The sequence below is a fragment of the Arvicola amphibius genome, chromosome X (genome assembly GCF_903992535.2).
Source record: "Arvicola amphibius chromosome X, mArvAmp1.2, whole genome shotgun sequence".
Taxonomy (NCBI): domain Eukaryota; kingdom Metazoa; phylum Chordata; class Mammalia; order Rodentia; family Cricetidae; genus Arvicola; species Arvicola amphibius.
This window is the reverse complement of record NC_052065.1, coordinates 79034294-79060417: the sequence shown is the minus strand read 5'-3', so window position 1 is coordinate 79060417 and position 26124 is coordinate 79034294. Positions and strand designations below refer to the sequence as shown.

Genomic DNA, 26124 nt, shown 5'->3' with positions numbered 1-26124 from the left:
ACTATTGTAATATAATTAACAATTGCAATAAATCAAAATGAATTTAAAATTGCACAGTTATCACCAAAAGAAAACTCAGGACATTTGATTTATTCATTCTCTTATCTCAAATTAATCTTTTATTTTCAGAATAAGATCTTTTAGAGCATTTATTTCTTTAGAATTAAATTCCTTATCTAGATTGTACTAATTTTTCCTATCTCTTTTTTTTTCTTATTGATGTCCTTGCTGTTTCCTTTAGTATAGTTAAGTAAGTTGAATGTTCTGGTTGAAGATTTCTTACTAATAACATAAACAAATCATAAAAACTATTTCAGAGTTTTGTAGGTAGAGATAGTGCTTCAATATGGAGACTGTTTGTTAAATATTCACTTATTCCACTTAGTCTATTATTGTTTACATATTTCTAGAGCACTTTTTCTATAATAACATTTACTTTTACCTAAAAATGGCATTCTTCTTCATCAATTAGGAATGAGAATCTTAAAATAATTTTCCTTCTAAATTGATTTATGGAAATTTGTTTAGGCTATAATTAGAGAAATGAAATGGGAATTAAATCAATCTATTTCAGAGTCAGTAAGTGAAAATGAATGCAAATAAAATGAACATGTATTTTCAGTATGCTATATATGCTCTCTTTTGGATTAATTAGCCATCTGTAGAAATATCTGATGACGGTAATTGAATTACTTTTGTAAGTGATGAACAAATGTTGTAGAGTGTTTTGTTATTATTCAAGTTAGGTTAGGTGGTGATGCAAATAGAAAGGACCCAAGATCTAAGTAACTGAACACATAATTTATTTATTACTCTCAAAAAGTCCATTGCAAGATTATCAGTTTTCTAGGGTAAAATCCTTCTAAAGTGTGACATAAAAGTACAGCTTGAATCATTCTTGGAAGTTGGCCTTCACTTTCAGTTATGGTGGAGGTTCAAGAGACAGCTGAAGTATTATGTTAGAATTCTTTCTGCTCAAGGATGGAATTAACACGTCACTTCTGTTCTCAATTCCTCTATTTTAAGCAGTCAGATGGGATCCCCTAACTACAGAGACCTGGGAAGTGAAGGAGAACACAGAGCTATAGGATAAATTGTAAATGTTTTTGCCATATCCTACAAATAATATAACTTTAAAAACATTTACTGAATACTCTTGAAAAAACTATATATGGATACAAAATACACTTTAAATGCAATAATTTTATAAGCAATATACATATAGATATATTTTAAGAAACAGTTGTATTTATGAAACTCCAAGATGATTTAACATGGCATTACTACACAATACTCCAAGAAGAAATTGAGAGAGTCCAATATTACCACTGCAACATTCTGCAGAGGTGACAAATCATTTATTTACTAGATGTTTTCTACAATGTTTCTTTTGATTCAAAGAATCTGAGATCAGGTACCTATTTGAAATTAAAAAAAAGTTGAGCCTCTCTCATCATGCCAAAATACTTGTACCATGACATTATTAGTGTAACTTCTGTAATAAGTGTTGTTGAAACATAAACTTGTAATTTACACTACTGTGATATAGAATGTAAAGTAAACATATTTTAATACATTTTTAACATTAATGGTGAACATAACTCAGCAACAGTCACAAGGCACCAGATCTTAGTAATATATAGACACAAAAACATAAATATATCATCATCACTTAAATTTAACTTCTATTACACTTCAGTACTAATGTTTAGGACAAGAAACATTTAATGAACATACATACAAATATTTTGGCAGTTGTTTATGTAACACGACACAGCATACTAGAAATCTGGCAACCAGCTTATAGCAACTTGCTTATAGCAAACCAGCTTCAATATGAAGGCATTACAATTTCTTAAAAACCTTGTTTTTATATGCTAAATATTTTGGCAAATGTGCAATCTAAACACACCAATGAGATAAAAGTAATATCCAAAATTTAAGAAATAAAAAAATTGAACTTTATATCATAACCATGAATTATATTTAAAAAGATCACCACTTGTCATAAAGAATATCACTGGATAATTATAATGGCAGAATGAAGTGTGTAAAACATCATAATGTTTATTAATAAAAATAAAGAAACAAATCCAAAGACAGTTTCCAATTATCCTCCTTCAAAAAAATAACAGATATTTCAAATCATTTAGTATTCTAATGTTAAATAGCATTTAGTACTAAAGAATGAATAGTGCTAAAGTGGAGGTAAATGTCATAGCTTTGGGGACTTTATGCTGTAAACTGCTTTCTTGTTCTCTTGATACAATACACAACAACATTCTATAGTTTTATTATGTAAGAAATAAATAGCTGCTGCACTGGCAAAAATAGGATGTGTAAGGATTAAAGGCACACTTTTCAGCTAGCCAGAGTAGCAAACAAACCCCCTCCCACTCCCTGACATGAGCACTTCCCCAATGTAAACAAAAACTTCTTGGGAAAAAAAATCAACCAAACATATCTACAAAATTAAATTTTGAACAACAATGCTGTCTTATCTTCAAAATGTCAACTCTAATTGTCAGCATGTTTCTGATTGTATTTTAAAGATAGGCAAAAATTACATACATCTGAAAAAAATACATTTGACTGTATTTAAAGATATGCGAAAATTACACAAATTTATCACTAGATATGTTTTTAGTTAAAATTATTCATTATTGAAAATATATTAATTTAACTCCAAACATTTTAATACTAGTAAGACAACAGAGTTTTGGTTCTCAGAGTAGTACCTATTAGACATAAAGAGAGACATTAAACAAACAAAATCCTATATAGAAGCTGCAAGCAACAAATACCTTTTCTGGCACAGTGGCATTTTACTGGCAATTTAAAGTCCAGAATAACTCTATTAACACAGGAAATCTCATGCATTTTGGTAAATATGACCTAGATTTTCACAGTTGAAATTTCTTTAGATTTTGTTTCATTTTTAATACGGAAAGCCTGTTTGGTTTTCCTTTATGTTACACTGACTTGTGACTTGAACTAGACTTCTTCTTCTTCTTCCTCTTCTTACTGTGTTTCTTGTGATGTTTCTTCTTTTTCTTCTTTATCTTTTCCATTTCTCTTTCTTGCTCATCGTGTTTTCTTTTCTTTTTTGCCTGCATCTCCTCTTCATAATCTGATTTGAATGAAGATTCTGAAGAGGATGGCTCTTCTTCAGGACAAGCCTTCTTTCTTTTTTTGCTGTAGCTTTTGGTATATTTTTCTTTTTCAGTTTCAACCTTTGCCGTTTTCTTCTTTAGGGGAAGATCCTTGCTTGGTGATTCTGATTCAGAAGTGGAGCTTTCTGATGATTTGTGGGAACGGGTCTTCTTTCTCTTTCTCTTTCTCCCATGTTTCTTAGGCTCATCCTCAGAATCTGAAGAACTGCTTGATGAATCAGAGCTTGATGAAGAGGATGTATAATGACAAGATTTTTTCTTTTTCTTTTTCTTTCTTCCTCTTCTTTTGGATGAACTGACATTTCCACCTAATACTTTCTCTCTGCTCTTCTCAAGTTCTTTCTTCCAATTTTGATTCATTTTTTCTTCAAATTCAGCCAATGCCTTGGAGCCTTTCTTTTTATTCTCTAATTGTTTCTTTACTTCTTCCCAGGTGGGTCTTGGTCGATTCAGATAATCTTGTATAGTTGGGCCTGCAGATTGACTTGTGCCCCTCCATCTGGCCATTGCTATAGGATTCATATATGCCACTCGATTGTCACGTTTCCCCATGGCACCAGGTGGTTCTCAGAGCAGACTACCAGTTGGTAAGGAGAAGAATGTTAGGCCCACTTCTCAAGTTCTTCATCTGCTCTTTTACCAAGGAGTATCCATTCTGTTATAGAAGCAGATCAAACCATTATTGAACACCTTTAAGGCATAATATTGCATAAGAATAACTGTTACTTTAATAGTCATCATGGAAGAGGAGGGAAAATTGCATAAATGTATGGAAGAGCAGGATGCCCCTCTATATTCTATGAACATGTTTTGTTACCACTGGTTAATACAGAAGCTGCTTCAGCATATGGCAGGGCAGAATATAGCCAGGTGGTAAAACAAAAGTAAATGCAGGGAGAAAGAATGAGGAATTAGGCACATACCATGTAGCTTTCCAAGAAGCAAGATGTGAAGTAACAAAACACAGCCTCATGGTAAAATATAAAATAATAGTAAAGGGTTAATTTAAGATGTAAGAGCTAGATAGGAATATGCCTAAACCCTTGGCCAAACAGTGTTATAATTGATATAGTTTTTGTATGATTATTTTGACCAGGAAAAACAAGCACAGTCTCTGTTTTTATAAGAACAGAGCAAAACAGTGCTTTCCAAACATTCTAAAACTGCTGCACTCATGAAGTCACAGTAGCTGTGGTTGCCTGGAAAAGATCAAGTACTCAATATTTTTCCATAGAGCTGGGATGAGCTCTAATTCTACATCTAACATAGGAGAAATAAACAGTTGATGGATTCTGGGACAAGAAAGCCAGTCTTTTAAGAATGTGACTCCTGGTAAGATGACCATGCTCTAGTGGATTACTTCATACCCATGAGTACATGAGAAACACGAATTAAGACTCAGAGGATTATTTTAAATAGAAAACTCAAAGTTTGTGGGTGGGGGATGGAAAGATTGATCCAGGAGATATTAAAGGGTAAGAAGGGATAAATATGATCAAATTATATTTTCTCATTTATAAACACAAGAATTAATACATGGATTGGCTATGTGAAAGGAACATTCAGAACGTGGTTCCCAGAGACAGTCCTTTTTATTTGGGGACAATATCTCATTATGATGTCCTTGGTAGCCTGGAAATCCTATCTCAAATGGGTTTGCCTGAAAGTCACAGAAATTTGCCTGTTACTGCCTTCAAGATACTGGAATAAAAGGTATGTTCCCGGAGGGGTGAATGTCTACCAACAAGGCAGGTCTGAAGATCCCCACAAGGGAGTGCAGGGTACCTTCAGCTTCTGCTGCAGGGTCTTCTGTGCTCCACTTGACCCTGCCCTCCCCCCACGGCCACCCTTTTGTCTGAGGGCTCCTTGGACTACCAGGCGTCCCTGTTTCTGTGCTGAAGAGTTCCATCCAGAAGGGTGAGTATGAGCCATCCCCAATGCAGAGTGTCCAGGAAGTGAGCACAGGCTTCTCCCCAGCTCCTGCTGCAGGGGCTTCTTTGTTACACACGACCCTGCATCCCCCAAGCCTGCCTTATTGTCTGCAAAGTCCCTGTCCCAGGAATAGTTCCTACTCCTGCACTAAGGGAACCCACCCAGAGGGGTGAGTGTCTGCCTATCAGGCATGTCTGAAGGTTCCCTCAAGGGAGTGCAGGGTACCTTCAGCTTCTGCTGCAGGGTCCTCTGTCTTCCACTTGACCCTGCCCTCCCCCCATGGCCAACCTTTTGTTTGAGGGGTCCTTGGACTACCAGGTGTCCCTGTTTCTGTGCTGAGGAGTTCCATCAAGAAGGGTGAGTGTGAGCCATCCCCTGGGCAGACTGTGCCAGAAGTGAGCACAGGCCTCCCACCAGCTCCTGCTGCAGGGGCTTCTTTGTTATACACAACCCTGCTTCCCCCAAAGCCTGCCCTATTATCTGCAAAGTCCTTGGCCCAGGAACAGTTCCTGCTCCTGCACTAAGGCGACCCACCCACAGGGGAGAGTGTCTACCGACCAGGCAGGTCTGAAGGTCCCCTCAAGGGAGTGCAGGGCACCTTCAGCTTCTGCTGCAGTCTTCTGTGTTCCACTACCCTGCCACCCCCCCATGGCTGCCCTTTTGTTTTCAGGGACCTTGGACTACCAGGAGTCCCTGTTTCAGTACTGAGGAGTTCCATCCAGACTGGAACAGTTCCTGCACCTGCACTGAGGAGATCCACTCAGAGAGGCAGTCACAGCAAAGATTGGACCAAGACACCAAGACTCTCCAAGCTGCATTTGAAGGAAGAGATGGGCAGGCGCCAATGCAAGAATTCCTACAACAACCTGAAAGGCAACATGACATCACCAGAATCCAGGTATCACACAACAAAAATTGAACACCCTACTCCAGAAGAAATAGAAGAAATCGAGGTTAACCAAAACTTTACGAAAATAATAGAGAAAGTTAAACAGGAAGTGAAAAACTACCATAAAGAAATGGAGATGATCCAAACAGAGTCTGTTTGGATGGTCACCTTCCTAGACCTGGATGGAGGGGGAAGGACCTTGGACTTCCAACAGGGCAGGGAACCCTGACTGCTCTTTGGACTGGAGAGGGAGGGATAAGGGGATGGGGGGAGGGGGAGAGAAACTGGAGGAGGTGAAAATTTTTAATTAAACATAAGAAAGAAAGAAAGAAAGAAAGACAGAAAGAAAGAGAAAAAGAAAGAAAAGAAAAGAAATGGAGATGACAAACAAAAAGGTAGAGGAAATGAATAAATCTCTCAAAGAAAACCAAGAAAAAGCAATCAAACAGGTAAGGGAAACAGTTCAAGACCTGAAAAATGAAATGGAGATAATGACAAAAACACAAACTCAGGGAAGTCTGGATTTGGAAAATTTGAGTAAACAAACAGGAACTATAGAGACAAGTATTACCAACAGAATACAAGAGAAATAAGAAAGAATCTCAGACACTGGAGGTACCATAGAGGAAATAAACTCACTGATTAAAGAACAAAACAAATCCAACAAATTCTTAACACAAAACATACAGGAAACCTGGGACACTGTGAAAAGACCAAACCTAAGAATAATAGGGGTAGAAGAAGGAGAAGATTTACAGCTCAAGGGCCCAGAAAATATATTCAACAAAATTATAGAAGAAAACTTTTCCAACCTAAAGAAGGATATTCCTATGAAGGTACAAGAAGCATACAGAACACCAAATAGACTGGATCAAAAAAAAATCCCCTTGCCATATAATAATCAAAACACAAAACATACAGAATAAAGAAAGAATATTAAGAGCTGCAAGAGAAAAAGGTCAAGTGATATATAAAGGGAAACCTATCAGAATTACACCTGACTTCTCAATGGAAACCATGAAATCCAGAAGGTCTTGGATAGATGTGCTGCAGACACTGAGAGACCATGGACACAAGCCCAGACTATTATACCCAGCAAAGCTTGCATTCACCATCGATGGAGAATACAAGATATTCCAGGGAAAAAAACAGATTTGAACAATACGTAGCCACAAACCCAGCCTTACAGAAAATACTAGAAGTAAAATCACAATCCAAGGAAGCCAACAACACCCATAAAAACACAAGCATCTGACAATCCTTCACCAGCACAACTCAAAGAAGGGAAATACACAAATACAAAATAACTGGAGTTAACAACCACTGGTCATTAATATCACTTAATTTTAATGGAATCAATTTGCCTATAAAAAGGCATAGATTAAGAGAATAGATACTAAATCAGGATCCAACATTCTGCTATTTACAGGAAACACACCTCAAACTCAAAGGTAGACACTAACTCAGAGTAAAAGGTTGGGAAAAAGTTTTCCAATCAAATGGTCCAAAGAAACAAGTGGATGTGTCTATACTAATATCTAACAAAACTGATTTCAAACTAAAATCAGTCAAAAGAGATGGAGATGGATACTTTATACTCATAACAGGAACAATTTATCAGGAGGAAGTCTCAATCCTGAATATCTACTCCCCTAATATAAAGGTACGCACATATGTAAAAGAAACATTACTAGAACTCAAAGCATACATCAAACCCCACACTCTAATAGTAGGATATTTCAACACTCCTCCTTCACCAATGGACAGGTCAACCAGACAGAATCTTAAAAAAGAAAAAAGAGAAATAACAGATGTAATGAACCAAATGGTCCTAACAGATATCTATAGAACATTCCACCCAAACAGAAAAGAATATACCTTCTTCTCAGCATCTCATGGAACCTTCTTGAAAATTGATCACATAATTGGTAACAAAGAAAACATTTATAAATACAAAGAAATTGTAGTAAACACCTGAATACTATTGGATCTCCAGGGAACAAAGTTAGAATTCAACAACAATTCTAACCCCAGAAAACCTACAAACTCATGGAAACTGAACATTCAACTACTGAACCATCCCTGGGTCAAGGAAGAAATAAAGGAAGAAAATAAAGTCTTCCTTGAATTCAATGAAAATAAAGACACAACATACCCAAATCTAGGGGATACTATGAAAGCAGTGCTAAGAGGAAAGTTCATAGCACTAAGTGCCCACATAAAGAAAACGGAAAAAGCACACATTATAGACTTAACAGCACAACTAAAAGCTCTAAAAAAAAGAAGCAGATTCACCCAGGAGGAGTAGAAGGCTGGAAATAATCAAACTGAGGGCTGAAATCAACAAAATAGAAACACAAAAAACAATCCAAAGATTCAATGAAACAAAAATCTGTTTCCTGGAGAAAATCAACAAGATTGACAAACCACTATCCAAACTAATCAAACAGCAGAGAGAGAACATGCAAATTAACAAGACTGGAAATGAAAAAGGGGGACATAACCACAGACACAGAGGAAATTCAGAGAATCATTAGTTCTTACTACAAAAGCCTGTATGCCACAAAATTGGAAAATGTAAAACAAATGGACACCTTTTTGGTAAATACCATATACCAAAATTAAGTCAAGACCAGGTGAGTCGTGAGGAAACAGAAGCTGTCATCAGAAACCTCCCTACCAAAAAAAGCCCAGGACCAGATGGTTTCAATGCAGAATTCTACCAGAACTTCCAAAAAGAGTTAATACCTATACTCCTTAATGTGATTCACAAAATAGAAACAGAAGAGTCATTGCCTAACTCCTTTTATGAAGCTACAGTCACCCTGATACCAAAACCACACAAATATAAACAAGAAAGAGAATTATAGACAAATCTTACTCATGAACATTGATGCAAAAATTCTCAATAAAATACTGGCAAACTGAATCCAAGAACACTTTAGAAAAATTATCCATTATGATCAAGTAGGCTTCATCCCAGAAAGGCAGGGCTGGTTCAACATATGAAAATCTATCAATGTAATCCATCATATAAATAAACTGAAGGAAAAAAACATATGATCATTTCATTAGATGCTGAAAAAGCATTTGACAAAATTCAACACCCCTTTATGATAAAAGTCTTGGAGAGATTAGGGATGCAAGGTTCATTCCTAAATATAATAAAAGCAATATACAGCAAGCTGACAGCTAACATTAAATTAAATGGAGAGAAACTCAAGGCCATCCCACTATAATCAGGAAGAAAACAAAGCTGTCTACTCTCTCCATACCTCTTCAATATAGTGCTTGAAGTTCTAGCAATAGCAATAAGACAGCACAAGGAGATCAAGGGGATTCAAATTGGAAAGGAAGAAGTCAAACTTTCATTATTTGCAGATGATATGATAGTGTACATAAGTGACCCCAAAAACTCTACCAAAGAACTCCTACAGCTGATACACACCTTTAGTAATGAGGCAGGATACAAGATCAACTCTAAAAACATCAGTTGCCCTCCTGTATACAAAGAACAAAGAAGCAGAGAGGGAAATCAGAGAAACATCACCTTTCAAGATAGCCACAAATAGCATAAAGTATCTTGGGGCAACATTAACCAAGGAAGGGAAAGATCTATTTGACAAGAACTTTAAGTCTTTGAAGAAAAAATATTGTAGAGGATACCAGAAAATGAAAGGATCTCCCTTGCTCTTGGATTGGGAGGATCAACATAGTAAAAATGGCAATTCTACCAAAAGCAATCTATAGATTCAATGCAATCCCCATCAAAATCCCAACAAAATTCTTCACAGACCTTGAGAGAACAATAATCAATTTTATATGGAAAAACAAAAAAGCGCAAGGATAGCCAAAACAATCTTATATAATAAAAGTACTTCTGAAGACATTACCATCCCTGACTTCAAACTCTATTACAGAGCTACAGTAATGAAAACAGCTTGGTGTTGGCATGAAAAGAGACATGTTGACCAATGGAATAGAATTGAAGACCAGTATATTAGTCCACAAACCTATGAATACCTGATTTTCGACAAAGGAACAAAAATTATACAATGGAGGAAAGAAACCATCTTTAACAAATGGTGCTGGCATAACTGGATGTCAACCTGTAGAAGAATGAAAATAGATCCATATCTATCACCATGCACAAAACTCAAGTCCAAATGGATTAAAGACCTCAATATTAATCTGACCACACTTAAACTGATAGATGAGAAAGTGGGTAGTAGTTTACAACACCGGGGCACAGGAGACCACTTCCTACATAGAACCCCAGTAGCACATACAATAAGAGCAAAAATTAATAAATGAGACCTCCGAAAATTGAGAAGCTTCTGTAAAGCAAAGGATAATGTTAATAAGACAAAAAGGCAACCTACTGAATGGGAGAAGATCTTCACAAACCCTGCATTAAACAAAGGCTTGATCTTTAAAATATATAAAGAACTCAAGAAACTAGACATTAAAACTCTTATTACCCCAATTATAAAATGGGGTACTGAACTGAACAGAGAATTCTCAACAGAAGAAATTCAAATGGCCAAAAGACACTTAAGGTCATGCTCAACCTCCTTAGCGATCAGGGAAATGCAAATCAAAACAACTTTGAGATACCATCTTACACCCGTCAGAATGACTAATAACAAAAACACCAATGATAGCCTATGCTGGAGAGGATGTGAAGTAAGAGGAACACTCATCCATTGGGGGGAATGCAAACTTGTGCAATCACTTTGGAAATCAGTGTGGTGGTTTCTCAGGAAACTGGGAGTCAACTTACCTAAGGACCCAGCAATTCCACTATTGGGAATATATCCAAGAGATGCCCAATCATACTACAAAAGCATTTGTTTAATTATGTTCATAGCAGCACTATTTGCAGTAGCCAGAACCTGGAAACAACCTAGGTGCCCCTCAATAGAAGAATGGATAAAGAAGGTGTGGAACATGTACACTTTAGAGTTTTACTCAGCAGTAATAAACAATGACATCTTGAACTTTGCATAGAAATGGATAGAAATAGAAAACACTTTACTGAGTGAGATAACCCACACCCAATAGATGAATATGGTATGTTCTCACTCATAAATAGATTCTAGCCCTAAATAAATGACATTGAGCCAATAATTCATGATCCTAGATAAGCTGAATATGAATGTGAACCCAAAGAAAATAATATAGTTATGCTCCTGGATATTGGAATTAGACTAGATTGCCAGAAAAAGTTGGGTGCACGGGGGTGGGTGTAAGGGGAGATGGGGAGAGAGAGGGGAAAGGGGGATATTTGGGGAGAGCTTGTGGTAATGGGATGGTTGGGATGGAGGAAGGGTGGATATGGGAGCAGAGAAGTATATATCTTAATTAAGGGAGCCATTTTAGGGTTGGCAAGAGACTTGACTCTAGAGGGGTTCCCAGGTGTCCAAGGAGATGTCTCCAGCTTGTTCCTTGGAGAGCAGAGGAGAGGGTGCCTGAACTGGCCTTGTCCCATAGCCACACTGATGAATATCTTGAATATCACCATAGAACCTTCATCCAGTGATGGATGGAGATAGAGACAGAGGCCCACATTGGGGCACTGGACTGAGCTCCCAAGGTCCAAATGAGGAGCAGAAGGAGGGATAACTTGAGCAAGGAAGTTAGTACTGTGAGGGGTATGTCCACCCACTGAGATGGTGAGACTGATCTAATGGGAGCTCACCAAGGCCAGCTGGACTGGGACTGATGGAGCATGTGATCAAACCAGATTCTCTTAATGCAGTTGTCAATGAGGGCTGACTGAGAAGCCAAGGACAATGGCACTGGGCTTTGATTCTACTGCATGGACTGGCTTTGTGGGAGCCTGGTTTGTTTGGATGCTCACCTTTCTAGACCTGGATGGAGGGGGGAGGACATTGTGCTTCCCACGGGTCTGGAAACCCTGACTGCTCTTAGGACTGGAGAGGGAGGGGGAGTAGGATTGGGGGGAGTAGTAGAGAAATGGAAGGTGGGGAGTAGGTGGAAATTTTTAATAAATACATAAATTAAAAAATAACATGTATGTGCCACCATGCTCAATACAAGTTAGTCATTTATGTACAGAAATCTGTAGAATAAAATCACTTATCTTGGGTGAAGTAATAAAGGACTTGTCAAGAAGGGGAAACTGTATGTGAAAAATTACTGTGATTACAAAGCATACCATAAAATTACTGATGGCATAGGCAAAGAGATATTGATATGAGTGAGAGATATGGTTTCCTAAGCTGTCAGAAGCTTGGTAAATCCTTCTGACTCTTAAAAATCTTTGTTCTAATTCAAGTGGTGGTTGTTCATGCTTCTAATCCCAGCACTCAGGGAGGTAAAGACAGGCAGATCTCTTGTTTGTTCTAGCCTGGTCTACAGAGTGAGTTTTAGGACAGCCAGAGATACACAGAGAAACCCTGTCTCAAAAAATAAAATAGAAAAACAAATCTTCGTTCTATAATTGATTAAAAAACCCACTGAAACCTTTTTAAGCAGAAGATAAAGATGATCAGACACACAATAATTTTTCCATTACTTACTGTCTTCACTTCTGATTTACTAACCAATCTATTGTAGTGAGGAGCGGCGGGCTGCATCCCACCACTCAGTTCCTGGCCGCCTGGCTAGCTTTACCCCGAAATAATTACATGGAAACTGTATCCTTTTAAACACTGCCTGGCCCATTATTTTCTGCCTCTTACTCACATCTTGACTAACCCATATCTAATAATCTGTGTAACACCACGAATGGTGTCTTACCGGGGAAGATCCAGCATGTTTGACCTGGTGGCTGGCTTCATCGCATCTGGCATCTCTCAGGAAAGGCATGGCAGTCTGTCTAACTTAGGAGAGACGTAGCATCTGACTGAGCCATCTACCTCACTTCGTTCTTCCTGTTCTGTCTACTCTGCCCACCTAAGGGCTGGCCAATCAAATGGGTCAAGGCAGTTTCTTTATTGAAATCAGCACAAACAGAAGACTCTCCCACATCAATCTATAATACCTACCTATCATAATATGGACTGTATAGACGTAAAGCATTCAACTGCTTTTCTAATTCACAGCTCCAAAGTCCATATTCCTTCAAACCAAAAACATGGTCTGGTCTATCACAGGAATACCCAAGTCCCTAGTACCAACTTCTGTTATAGTCAGGGTTTCTATTATTGTAAAGAGACACTGAAACCACTATAATTCTTATAAGTTAAAACAATTAATTGGGGTGGATAACTTACAGTCCAAAGATTAGTCCATTATTATTATGGTGGGAAGAAAGACAACATGCAGACAGACATGATGCTAGAGTTGAGAGGTTGAGAGTCCTTACTTCTTGATGCAAAAGCAAGAAGTGAACTGTCTCATTGGGTATGGCTTGGACAAATATGGGACATCAAAGCCCACGTACACAGTGGCACACTTTCTCCAACAAAACCATACCTACTCCAACAAGGCAGCCCTCCCTAATAGTGTCACTCCCTTTGGGGATCAGTTTTTAAAATTACTATAGTAAGTGACACACAAAAAAGAAATAATTTCACTAGAACAACAATCCTCACTACTGTGTAATATTTAATTTCAGTGATAAGCAAGTACTCTCTACCTTTAAATATTCAAAAATTTTTAAAAAATCTTAAACAAGAATATTAAGTGCAAGAGATGATCAAGGAAATTTACATATAAAAATATATACTGAACTCTTCTTTTAAGAAACAAGGATCAACCTGTAATGAAATTCTATTATTAAAAAATAATATAGTTAAGTTCATCTACATGTTTGTGTCCTTTTAATGTCAGTAAATTAATTGATCATGTTTATGATTTTATTTTTAAATTCTGTGTCCTGGGTTTCTTCTAGTTAATTATCAATGGTGAACATTTCTATGGAACTAGTAATTTTCAAGGGGACATATTTTCTTGATTTTTTTTGTAACATGTAAAGGGTCCTGGGATTGTGGACTTCTTTTGTTGGTTATGGGTCTGATATGATTCTAGTCTGCCTCTATTAAATGGAAGTTTGGTTCCGTCAAAGCTTGGTTGATTTTATACTTGAACTGAAGTCTTTTGTTTAACTTGGACGAATGGAAAACATGTGAGTCTGACAATTGACTGCATCCCTCTGGACTAGACACTTGAGCATAATTACAGGATGTTTAGAACACAGCTTCTTTATTAAGTATGACAAATGATTGTTGGATCAAAAAATACCTGACAACACTAAAACATTTCTGAGGATGCAACAAATAAATTTTTTTTTGCAACAAATAAATTTTGATTTGAAATCAAATGTAATAAAACCATGGTGTTTCTAGACATCCTTGTCTGTGTTATACTTTGTGATTTTACTACAATCTTGGTTTGTAACATACAATATATCTACTTTCTATCCACATACCAGCATGCCATACCAAAAAATACTCCCTGGAACACCTCAGATCAGATAAGAGAAAATTATATACACTGTGTGTAGTGGTTACTACTGTATAGCCAAAATTACCCAAGTTTATAGAAGCATAATGACTCAATTATCTTAAACATAAACTTGTAATATTTTCATACTATGATTTCTCAACATACATCCTGTCAAAGTTTAAATTGTATTGCTTTTTAATCCCCAGTTTTTTTATGGAGGGGGAGAGATTCAAGAGAGAATTTCTCTGTGTGTAGCCTTGGCTGTTCTCAAATTCACTCTGTAGAGCAAGCAGGCTTGAACTCATAGAGGTCTGTGTATCTCTGCCTCCAAAATGCTTGGATTAAAGGAATGTGCCACCAATACCAGGTTAGAATGATTAATTTTAAAAATTGTTGCTTGAGTTGCTCGCTTGGGTTACATAAAACAATTATGCTGTGAATTTTTGTCTGGAGATAAAGAAAAATTTTCTAATATTTTAAAAAATGACTCAAAATATATTTCTACTTTGAAATCCATTTTCTGCATTGATAAATATAATATAAAAATTCCAATGAATGCTGAAAAATGTCAATTACATTCTATGTCCTAATATCAAACAGTCAGATAACATACTGCTTTTCCTGCAAAAAATAAACACACATATCTCATTAATAAATAGATTTCCTTTCAATTTAATATATGATAAAATTATATACATATAAAAGCTTTTTAAGTATAATTTCCTTATGATTTATGGTTGGTAAATCTTTCCTTTATATATCTACTTTATACAGCTATGTCAGGTCATGTTAAAAACAATAAATGAAAGAAATATAAAGAATGTCGAGATAGATATAATGAGTGTCTCAATCCAGAAGAGAAGGTAAAATAAGAGATATTGGAGTATAATGTAAAACCCAACTGGTTAGCCTGAGATAGGCAGATGAATAAAAGAGCCAAAATTACCTGAATAATTATTCTGAATAATACACATAGTAAGAACCCTCAGGTGAAACAGAAAAGTTGACTACAATGCAAACTATTTGTATTATTAAAACAAACTAATTCATCCCCATTTCTTCATTTTTGAAAGTGATTGTATGTATGTCATTTGTCAGTGAACATGCTTAGGTAAAACTTGAGATAAAAGCCAACTTACTAAAAGCATATATTAATGTTTCAAAATATAACCCCTACTCTACTAAATATAGTTGTTTTATAGATTTCTAGTTAACAAATTATCATGAATTTTTAGTGGTGTTTATTACTTGTTCATGAAGTCTCAGAAATAAAGTTACTTGAGTCAGCAGCATTTTTTAAAATGGTTGTCAATTGCTCTAAATCTTAGCTTGAAGCATTCATTCTTTTGAAAAGATTTGGCCAATAAAAATTGCTTAATATAGTTTTGCTCACTCTAGCTCATATAAGTTTAAGTATCCTGCTACTAAAGCCTTTTGAAAAACTACTTGAAGGATTTCAGGTATCATTGATTCTACTAAACTATAAAATGACAATCATTTAACCATGAATGATAGCAATGTTTCAACACATTCTCTTTTACCATTTCCCATTATTTGATAAGAGAGAAAAGACAAGATACAATCTAATGCATGGGTCAAATAAGAGATAATGAGGTTTTATGGGCAAATTGAATGATACTTTGAAATTCTTGGGAATCCTTAGCTCTAGAAAGTATGATACATTTTTTACAAAATAAAATAAAACTCTAGCATAAACACATTGTATTTTGGTTATTGTGTGACTCTTGTGAAGGAAGACTTGCTGCTCTTACCTTGAGTCAGATAAACATATTCAAAAAGCACTATGTTAAATCGATGTTTCTCCAGTGAATCCCCTGTAGTATAGCTCTGCCACTGAATATTTGTTAGTCAGGAGAAACCATACAAAAATGAAAATGCTACTTCTAATTTTGTACCTCTTCCATTATTGTCAAATGTCAAGAGATCTATTTCTGCAGTCGTAAAGATGGTACAGATTATAGTAGCAATGAAGGATTGCAGGTGGAAGAGAAAAATATAAAATAATGGCTGGGGAGGGAGTCTGGACATCATTTAGACAGCTGTTAGATAAATGAGTAAAATAACCCTCTGATGTTTTTTAGCAAAGGAATACATGGTTAATTTAATAATTGGAAGACAAGCCACAGTATACTGTTCAAATGTTTAGATTTTATATTAATAAAAGAATGCCATTTAAAATAGTTAATAAAAAATTGGCAAATTTTGCTCAAACACAAAAGAATATACCTTCTTCTCAGTACCACATGGGACCTTCTCTAAAATTGACCACATTCTTGGTAACAAAGCAAAACTCAACAGAAACAAAAAAAATTGAAATAATCTCCTGTATCTTATTGGATCACCATGGTTTAATGTTAGTATTCAACAACTGTAATTGCAAAAATCCTACAAACACATGGAAATTAAACAGTGATCAATTAAATCACCTTTGGGTCAAGTAAGAAATAAGAAAGAAATTAAAGACTTCCTGTAATCCATTAAAAATGAAAGCACATTTATCCAAACATATTAGACACTATGAAAGCAGTGCTCAAAGGAACATTCATAGTACTAAGTGCCTACATAAAGAAGTGGAGAATCTCACACTAGCAACTTAACAGCACACTTGAAAGCTCTAGAACAAAAAGAAGCAGACTCAACATGAGGATTAGACAATATGAAATAATAAAATTGAGGGCCAAAATCAATAAAGTAGAAGAAAGAAAACAATGCAAAGATTCAATGAAACAAAGAGCTGGTTCTTTGAGAAAATCAACAAGATAGATGTCAGGCAGGACAACTGTGCAAGCACAAGAAAGTACATGCAATCTCACAGTGAGTAAGAAAAAAATGGCCAAGAAAACCTGTCAGCAGACTACAAGCATAACTAATGACACATGCTTCTAGCAAATAACAACATGCCAGCAGTGACCACTAGTTTCAAAAAAACCAACCAGAAACGTTCCTGCAGCAGCTCAATTTCCCTAACCCCATAAAACCCTCAACCTGCTTCTGTATTGGAATCCCCAGAGTCTATGCCATTGCCTCCATATCATCTCATTTCCTGCCTGCCCTCCCCACCCCCAACCAGGGAAATTGAGATGGCACAAGAGGCAGTAGAAACAAGTACACAAAAAGTACAACTGGTGCCCAATGTGGATGGAACTTTTCTTTTGTTCACTTTTTCGGTCCTTCTTACTCTATTTTGGGCACTTTTCCTTTCTGCTTGCTGCCCCAGCTGTTGTTTCTGTCCCAACTCTCCACCAGTGTCTTGAGCCAATGCCTTTGATTGTTTTCAGTGAGCTGACCCCTAGTTTTGTTTCTAAGCTCTTGGTTAGTTTGGACTTTTTTTCTGTCCCTACATTTTCTTTTGTTCCCATTTGTCTTCCTGGTTGGGAACTCTGGATCGTGACTTTGTTCATCATGGTAATCCTACATAAGGGCTGATCACCCAGGAGGTAGAACCAATAAAGTACCCTCTGACCAGGTCCTTTACACATGGAGACACATTCTGAGCATATGTCTGTGGTCCAACAAACTGAAGAAATTCCTCACTATAAGCAACACACTCAGTCTGAGAACATTACTTTCCCCTTTCCTTCTGTGCTCGTCCTTGCATGGGCTCCCTCAAAGCCTGAGAACAGCTGATGATTTTTCCCTGGGTACACTCTCTGGGATTACCTGAAGGCTCTCTTGCTTTAAGGGTAGTCCCAAGGTCAGGCTATTATGGAAAGAATAAAGACCTTCATAAAAGGATAACTGGACAAAATCTCCTCAAAAAATAAAAAGGATCCTCACCAAGCCTTGGTGGAGGCCGTCTTCAAAAGCAAAATTTCTTGGCCTCTGATGAGAAGGGCCTTAACCCTGTTTATTAACACTGGGCTTCCCTCCCTAGGGAAACTCCACTCCCACTTGTAAGATGGAGGAATCCCTTGACCACCCACCATTGTTAAGAAGATGGTGAGGTTATGCTTGTGTGTATCCACAGAAGCAAACCAAACCAATATGGGTGCTGATTCAAGATATTCGTCCAGTCACAGACCAGGAAAATATCCCAGATGGCTCCTGACTATGCTAATGCTACTACCCTACAAAAATTGAACTGCCCATATTCTGAGATCACTAACTTTCTCATATCCAGCCAGATTATATGTAACCTGTTGAGTGTTTGATTTTGAAGTTCTGTAAGAAGTCCATAAAGCTTTGAGAGGTATAAACTGAACCATTGTCAGTTTTTATTGCCCAGGGTACTCCCATAACCAACATGACTTTCTTTGGTGCCTTGATAGCATGTATAGCCTTCTCCTTTGTTTGGGCCAAAGCATAAAGAGGAATGGGTGTCAATAATTACATGTATATATTTAAGCTTGTCAAATGGGGGCATAATGAGTGATATATTTCTGCCAAAGTGCATTGGGAACCAATCTTCTAGGCTTTATGCCTGCCTTATTCAGAAGTTCCAACAGGGCCAATGGGATACATGTGGTGCAAGTTCTAGTTAAATATTTACAACTGGGAAGGGTAAATCAGGTAAATGCTTCCCCTCTGGGGAAGGGGCACCCTTCATAATGGGCCACAGGGGTAGCTAGTGAGGAGGGGCAGCAAAGAAGAAAGAGGCCAGAAGACACAGGGTGAGTGGTAACAACTGCATCTCAGTCCCTACACTCAGCTTCAGATTCAAGCTAGTGGAAGTAGTTATTTGAATGTTCAAATCCCAAAAGGGAAAGGAGATTCAATCACAGTCAAATTGCCAATGTCTTTCTGTGAATTAAGAGACCAGTCACTGTCCTAATGTCTCTTTAGTAGGTGGTCATGTAAGTGGATCACTGGAGAATAGAGACTAGGAGAGAAAGTCCAACAGTCTACACTCCAAGGAGTGGTTGGGTATTAGAGGAGGGCTGCTTGTTCATCCCAGCCACCCAGAACCAAAATAATCACACAGAAACTATGAAATTAAAATCACTGCTTGGCCCATTAGCTCTAACTTCTTATTGGCTAACATTTTATATCTTAATTAACCCATCTCCATTAATCTGTGTTTCACCATGAGGTCGTATCCTACCAGAAAAGTTTCAGTGTGTCTGTCTCTGGCAGCAGCTCCATGGCTTCTCTCTGATTTTGCCCTTCTTTCTCCCAGCATTCAGTTTAGTTTTCCCTGCCTACCTAAGTTCTGCCCTATCAACAGGTCAAGGCAATTTCTTTATTCATTAACCAATAAAAGCAACACATAGACAGAAGGACTATGCTAATGCTACTACCCTACAAAAATTGAACTGCCCATATTCTGAGATCACTAACTTTCTCATATCCAGCTGTTTGTTGTTAGGGAACAAAAGATTTTGGGCCGGGTGGTGGTGGTGCATGCCTTTAATCTCAGCACTCAGGAGGCAGAGGCAGGCGGATCTCTGAGTTCGAGGCCAGCCTGGTCTACAAGAGCTAGTTCCAGGACAGGCTCTAGAAACTACAGGGAAACCCTGTCACCAAAAACCAAAAAAAAAAAAAAAAAAAGGGATTTTATTTATTTGGATGAGAACACCCTGGACTAATGATTTGATAAACCCTAGCAAATTTTCCTATAGAAATCCTAATCAGGTCAATAAGCCCATGTTTGGCAATTGGTCCCTCTGTGGAAACGATGCTTGCATAGATTTAAACACCTCCTATTTTTATGAGGAGGCAATTATCATAATGGAACTTTTAAGGGCAATAAATCATTTGAGGACTCAATCCAAATAATTCCAAAAACAAATTTTACTTTCAATAGATGCCTATCTATGTCAAGAGCCCCTTCTTTCTTTTACTAACCAATGCTAGTACAGCAGATGTAAACTGCACAAGCATGCACAAGCATGCTGGGTGCCCATTGGAATCCTTAAGAAGCTTCTCATGCAGTCTTGGTATGTATTCCTTGCATTCTTATGGATGCCTGTTGCCAAAGTTATCTGTTATTATAAGATAGAGCTTTTGGGTCCCACTAGAATAAAGAGAGACTTTGGAATAACTGTAGAAAACACTGCAGCAATCTTTCTTGCAATAGCTACGGCCTCTCTTATTCAAACAGGAACCATGGCCAATGTCTTAAACATGGCCATAGAACAATCAGCTGTAGTCTGCAGCACAAAACAGTTAATTGATGCTCACTTTCATATGGACATTATAAATTTACAGCAGCAAATTGATTTATTAGATAAAAACATAAAACTTTCACAATTGCATAAGGGCCAATTGTGATCCTTGAATTCAATCCCTTTGCTTAACTCCATATAGAGTTTCTAAGATGTCCTTGGCCTGACAGAAACTAAGATATGGCTTATTATTTTTCAGTTTTGGCTGGTTCACTCTTCATGATCGCAACAAATATAATCAAAGACCTTTATGACTCACAGCAAACCATCTATGCCAAAAATCTCAACTGAGTCTATAATCTCCAGCATGAACAAATTCATCATTGTGTTTTTCCTCTACATATTCTTTTAATACACTCATCCTTCTCTTTCTCTGTACTTTCAACTCAATAGTCTTTCATCAATATTTCAGATATACCACATTCTTTTTTTTTTTTCTTTTTTGGTTTTTCGAGACAGGGTTTCTCTGTAGCTTTGGAGCCTGTCCTGGAACTAGCTCTTGTAGACCAGGCTGGTCTTGAATTCACAGAGATCCGCCTGCCTCTGCCTCCCGAGTGCTGGGATTAAAGGCGTGCGCCACCACCGCCCGGCATACCACATTCTTTCTATCCTGGGCCTTTGCACATTGTGTTTCCTTCCACAGTCATGACTTGTGCTTATTTAAAGAAGTCTTTTTATAACCTTGAAAACTGTCAGGTCTCATAGATATACTTTGATAGGATTTTACACATTTTATTTTAATACAACATTTAACATTGAGAAGTAATGTAAACATTTTTATTTTCCTCAACCAGATTATGTTTTCTTTTGTTGTTGTTGAATTTCATTTACTTGTTAGTTCATTCATTTATTCCTGTTTTTACATCTTGACATCTGTTTCCCCTCCCTCCCTTCCTCCAAGTCTCTTCCCTATCACCTCTCTGCTCCCAGCCCTCAATCCACTCCTCCTTTGTTTATGTTTAGGAAAAGGAAGGTCTCCGATGAGCATCAACAAAAAATGGGATATTAGATCTGTCCCACCGTCTCAATGGGTAAAAGCACTCCTCGCGGTCCTGGCTTCCTTGCTCATGATCTCCCTCCTTTTGCTCCTCATCAGGACCTTGAGAGCTCAGTCTGGTGCTCCTATGTGGGGCTCTGTCATTTTCTCCATCCAATGCCAGGTGAAGGTTCTATGGTGATATGCAAGATATTCATGAGTATGACAATAGGATCTGGACATTTCTGGCACCCTCTCCTCAGCTGCCCAAGGAACTAGCTGGGGGCGTCTTCCTGGACACCTGGGAACCCCTCTAGAGTCAAGTCTCTGCCAACCCTAGAATGGCTCCCTTAATTAAGATATATAATTCCTTGTTTTCATATCCATCCTTCCTATATCCCAACCATCCTATTCCCCCAAGCTCTTCCCATCCTCCACTTCACACTTTTCTCTCCCCATCCCCCCATCCCCCCCACCCCCATATTCCCATTTTTTGTCTGGCAATCTTGTCTACTTCCAATATCCAGGAGGATAACTATATGTTTTTCTTTGGGTTCACCTTCTTATATAGCTTCTCTAGGATTTTTTATGAATTATAGGCTCGATGTCCTTTATTTATGGCTAGAAACCAATTATGAGTGAGTACATCCCATGTTCATCTTTTTGGGCCTGGGTTACCTCGCTCAGGATGGTGTTTTCTATTTCCATCCATTTGCATGCAAAATTCAAGATGTCATTGTTTTTTACCGCCGAGTAGTACTCTAATATGTATATATTCCACAGTTTCTTCATCCATTCTTCCACTGAAGGGCATCTAGGTTGTTTCCAGGTTCTGGCTATTACAAATAATGCTGCTAGAAACATAGTTGAACAAATGCTTTTGTAATATGATTGGGCATCTCTTGGGTAATTGAGACGGTGGGACAGATCTAACAGGAGACCACCAAGTCCAGTCGGATTGGGACTGATGGAACAGGGGACCAAACCGGACTCTCTGAATGTGGCTGACGGTGGAGGAGGACTGAGAAACCAAGGACAATTGCAATGAACATGAACTCTACAGCATGGACGGGCTCACTGTGAGCCTTGTCAGTTTGGTTGCTCACCTTCCTGGACTTAGGGGGAGCTGGGAGGACCTTGGACTAAACATAGTGAAGGGAAAAAAAAAGATTACAAGGGCAGTTCTTTTATCCAGTAATTCCATTCTAAACTCCAAACATATCCTGGAAAGAAAAACATGAAATGATACATATTATTCGCTACAGCATGCTTTTGCAGAAGACTTGAAACAACTCAAATTTCAATCAGAAAGGGGACGAGGTGAATGTATTATAACACATCCATAAAATGGAGCATCATTTACCTGCTCAAAAAGACTAGGAAATGTCTACTACCTCCACACAGTGATTTCCAAGATATACTGGCATGTGAAAAAGTAAAGTAAAAATAAGTGTATACAGTAAAAAAAAAATGGGATATTAATTTGGAGTAAAACTAAGTACCTACCTGATTTTCAAGGCTGCACAAGACAACCCAGTATGAGGAGCAACTTCAGTTGTTCATTTTAGCAATGACTTGATCACTATTATTCTTCTTTGCTTCATTATCAGCACCAAATAAAAACACATCATTCCCTCTTTGTCAATTACTTACCTAATTTGGAATCTGGATTGTTCACACTTCTTTCACCTCTGCAGATTATTCCTTTTAAATTCTTTTTCATGTTCTTTCCCATTTAACATACATAAAAGAAATGAGATAGTTTGTTAAAATCCTTCTGGTAATTTGTCAATAAGATTTAAGTTATAGAATGAAAACTTAAAGTAACAAAAATTGCAACTAAAATTAACAAAGGATGACCAGGGAAAAAGAAACATTCTTTTATTCAGATAAAACTTCTGAATAAAGTGGATGAGTATTTTCTCAGTATTAATCATTTATTCAATTGTGTATGTTCTATGAGAAAAGCAATAGAAATTACTTCCCACTTTCATGTTTTTTACCCATACTTGTTTAGTTAATATATTTCTTTTCCTTGCCTCATGAAACTTCATCATCAATCACATACATGTATATATTAAATTTTTACAGTGTTTTAAAATTAAGAAACTAATAAATTATTAAAGCTATTATAATATTTTAATTAACATAAACTATGCATAATGATGGATTTCATTATTATATTTTCATGAAATCATTTTATGTATTTTGATTATGAATACAATCAAAATTCATCTCCCATCACGCACTCTTGCCCCCTTCTACTCTCTCTTTTTTCTTCCATTTCTCAAGTAGTTCCCTTCTATATTCAAGCCATTTTGGTTTTGTTACCCAGACAGTTTAGTAAGGGTTGTTTAAAGGAGTGTGGTTGAAGGATTATTTATAGAATGGATAACTTACCATGACATATACCACTACAGAAAAATTTTCATTTTCTCCTAGCAACTGTTAACTTCCTACAAGTTCTCAGGGGATGGGGCCTCTTGAGCCCCTCACCTTCTGTGATGGAATGTCAAAAGGCCCAAACTTTTTCTTCTCATGTATAGTCAACTGCTGAGAGTTTAAGAATGTCCTGCCATATCATGAGTAGAATGCAGTGGTCCACACTAACACTACCTCCACAATATTTATTCTGCCCCTCTTTTTTATGAAATATATTGAGCATTTGAGAAGTTGAAATAAACTTTAATTTATGGAATATATTAACTTTCTATTTTCCATATTGTTCCCAAGTTTTAATGTACATATAATTTGTTAATATAGAGATTTCTAGTAACAGTAACACATCTAAGACTGAACCTTAAAATGTGGTTGCAGTATATATGTATCTTTAAGATTCTTTTCTGCCTAAAATATACCTTACAAAAAACTATATGTAGAAGGGAATATGAAAAGTATTAAATTGTGCATTAAAAAATTGAAAACATGAAGTCCCATTTTCTTGGCACTATTTTAATTTGAAAAAATATGATATTTAAAGAAAATTATAACTAGGTAGCATATAAAAGTACTGTGATTACTATTTTCAAACATTTAAGATGTATTTTAGTTTTAAAGCCACAAATTCCAATTGCAATGATATATATGACAAACTATTTACCATATAAAATGATGCCCCTTAGGGGTCTCAATAACTTGTCAGTAATGGAAAGAAAGCCTAATACCAAACAGATTAAGAACAATGGCTTTGAAAAAAAATCTACTTTTCAAATAATGTTCACTGAACACCTGTTGTAGAGTCCTGTGGGACACTATAGATCTTAGAGTTCTGCATGATAACAGAAATCTGTAATCCGAGAACACGGTGTGGACACAGGAAGATTACCCACTTGATGGCAGTTTCATCCCTATAACAAGTTCTACGTCCACCTAAGTTATACTGAGATTTCCAGACAGCAAGGACACTATGTTGAAACCATATTTAAAAAAAAACTAAAACAAAACAAAGTACACATAATGAAACAGACTCTGCATGCCTATAAGCCTCAGTGTTATAGTTCCCTCTTCTATTTTCCCCTACCATAAATCCTGGACTGTGTTTCACATATATACTCAACATAGAAAGAGTTATTTATTTAAGGAGGCTCAATGTGATTTATTTATACCACATAAGCTTTAGAGACTGTAATGTAGACCTTGGGAAAAGCTGATTTTTATGTTATTCTTCCCCTGTAGTCTTAGTCATCAAGGAAGCTGAAACAGGAGGAATGTTTAACTTGTAAGGTGGAAACACAACGAGACCCTGTTAGTAACAAACAAACCAACAATGTTTCTATTCAGTATTAGTGGCAGTAGGAAGACTTGGTAATTTCATAAGAGGTATATCATATCATTTTATGGGTTATCAAAAAAGAGTAGAAGGTGGGGTCGAGCAGTGTGGAGCAAAATTCCACATACTAGAGAAATTCAAGTGCTTAAAGAGCTCAGATACCCAAGGATAAGAGAGATACCCATGGTGAGGTGAAGAGTTACAAGAGTGGAAGGAATGCTCCCTATGTGGGGGCAGGGGTTTCAGAATCATGTGTGCTACAAAATATATGATCTGAAGGATTAAGCAGAAGGTTCTTCCCAGAAGTAGGGGTTTATGAGGTGTGTGTGGGACATTCTGGAGGGCAGATGTCTAGGAGAGCAAATATTTCTTGAGATGGAAAATTAATAACATGAGGGGATACCCAGGGGTTAGAGGAAGTGGAAATTTTGAGACGAGGAATTTCCACAGGAAGGTGTTTAGGGTATTCTGGAGGCAGTGTGATCAGGGATTTCTAGCAGGGTGTTTTAAGGAGTACGGTGCTTCAAAAGTGGAGGTAACAGTATTATACAAGTGGATGAAACAATTTTCAAGTAGGTAGGTAGGGGAGATAGTGAAGCAGGAGCTGTACATTGTTAAGGATGAGAGGCAGGGAGCATAGGGTTTCAGGAAGTAGGTGATTAAAGAGGTGTTGTATGTCAGAGAGTAATGAAAGAAGCAGGAATCCAGAGGTTACATGGTCAGGTGTTTGTAAAGTGGAACTGGGGAGGTTGGAGTTGCCAGTGATGGATTTTTTTAGAGAGGTATTAGAAGTCATTAATCAAGTTCCCAGAGATGGTTGACTTTGAGAATTGAAGAGGTAGTAG

At 37.1% G+C, this 26124-nt stretch overlaps 1 protein-coding gene across 4 annotated transcripts in view; it reads right to left on the bottom strand.

The window, feature by feature from the left end:
• Positions 1-782: 782 nt before the first annotated feature.
• The window catches only part of Fam133a (family with sequence similarity 133 member A), a 46222-nt gene continuing 20880 nt past the window's right edge, over positions 783-26124 (bottom strand). For all 4 annotated transcript variants that reach the window (XM_038316527.1, XM_038316526.1, XM_038316528.1 and 1 more), the window contains exons 4-5: positions 23164-23236; positions 783-3828 (exon numbers count right to left, since the gene is read on the bottom strand). In XM_038316527.1, coding sequence (XP_038172455.1) covers positions 2973-3725 — 753 coding nt within the window. In that variant the 5' untranslated portion in view covers positions 3726-3828; positions 23164-23236 and the 3' untranslated portion in view covers positions 783-2972. The remainder of the gene's footprint in view (positions 3829-23163; positions 23237-26124) is intronic.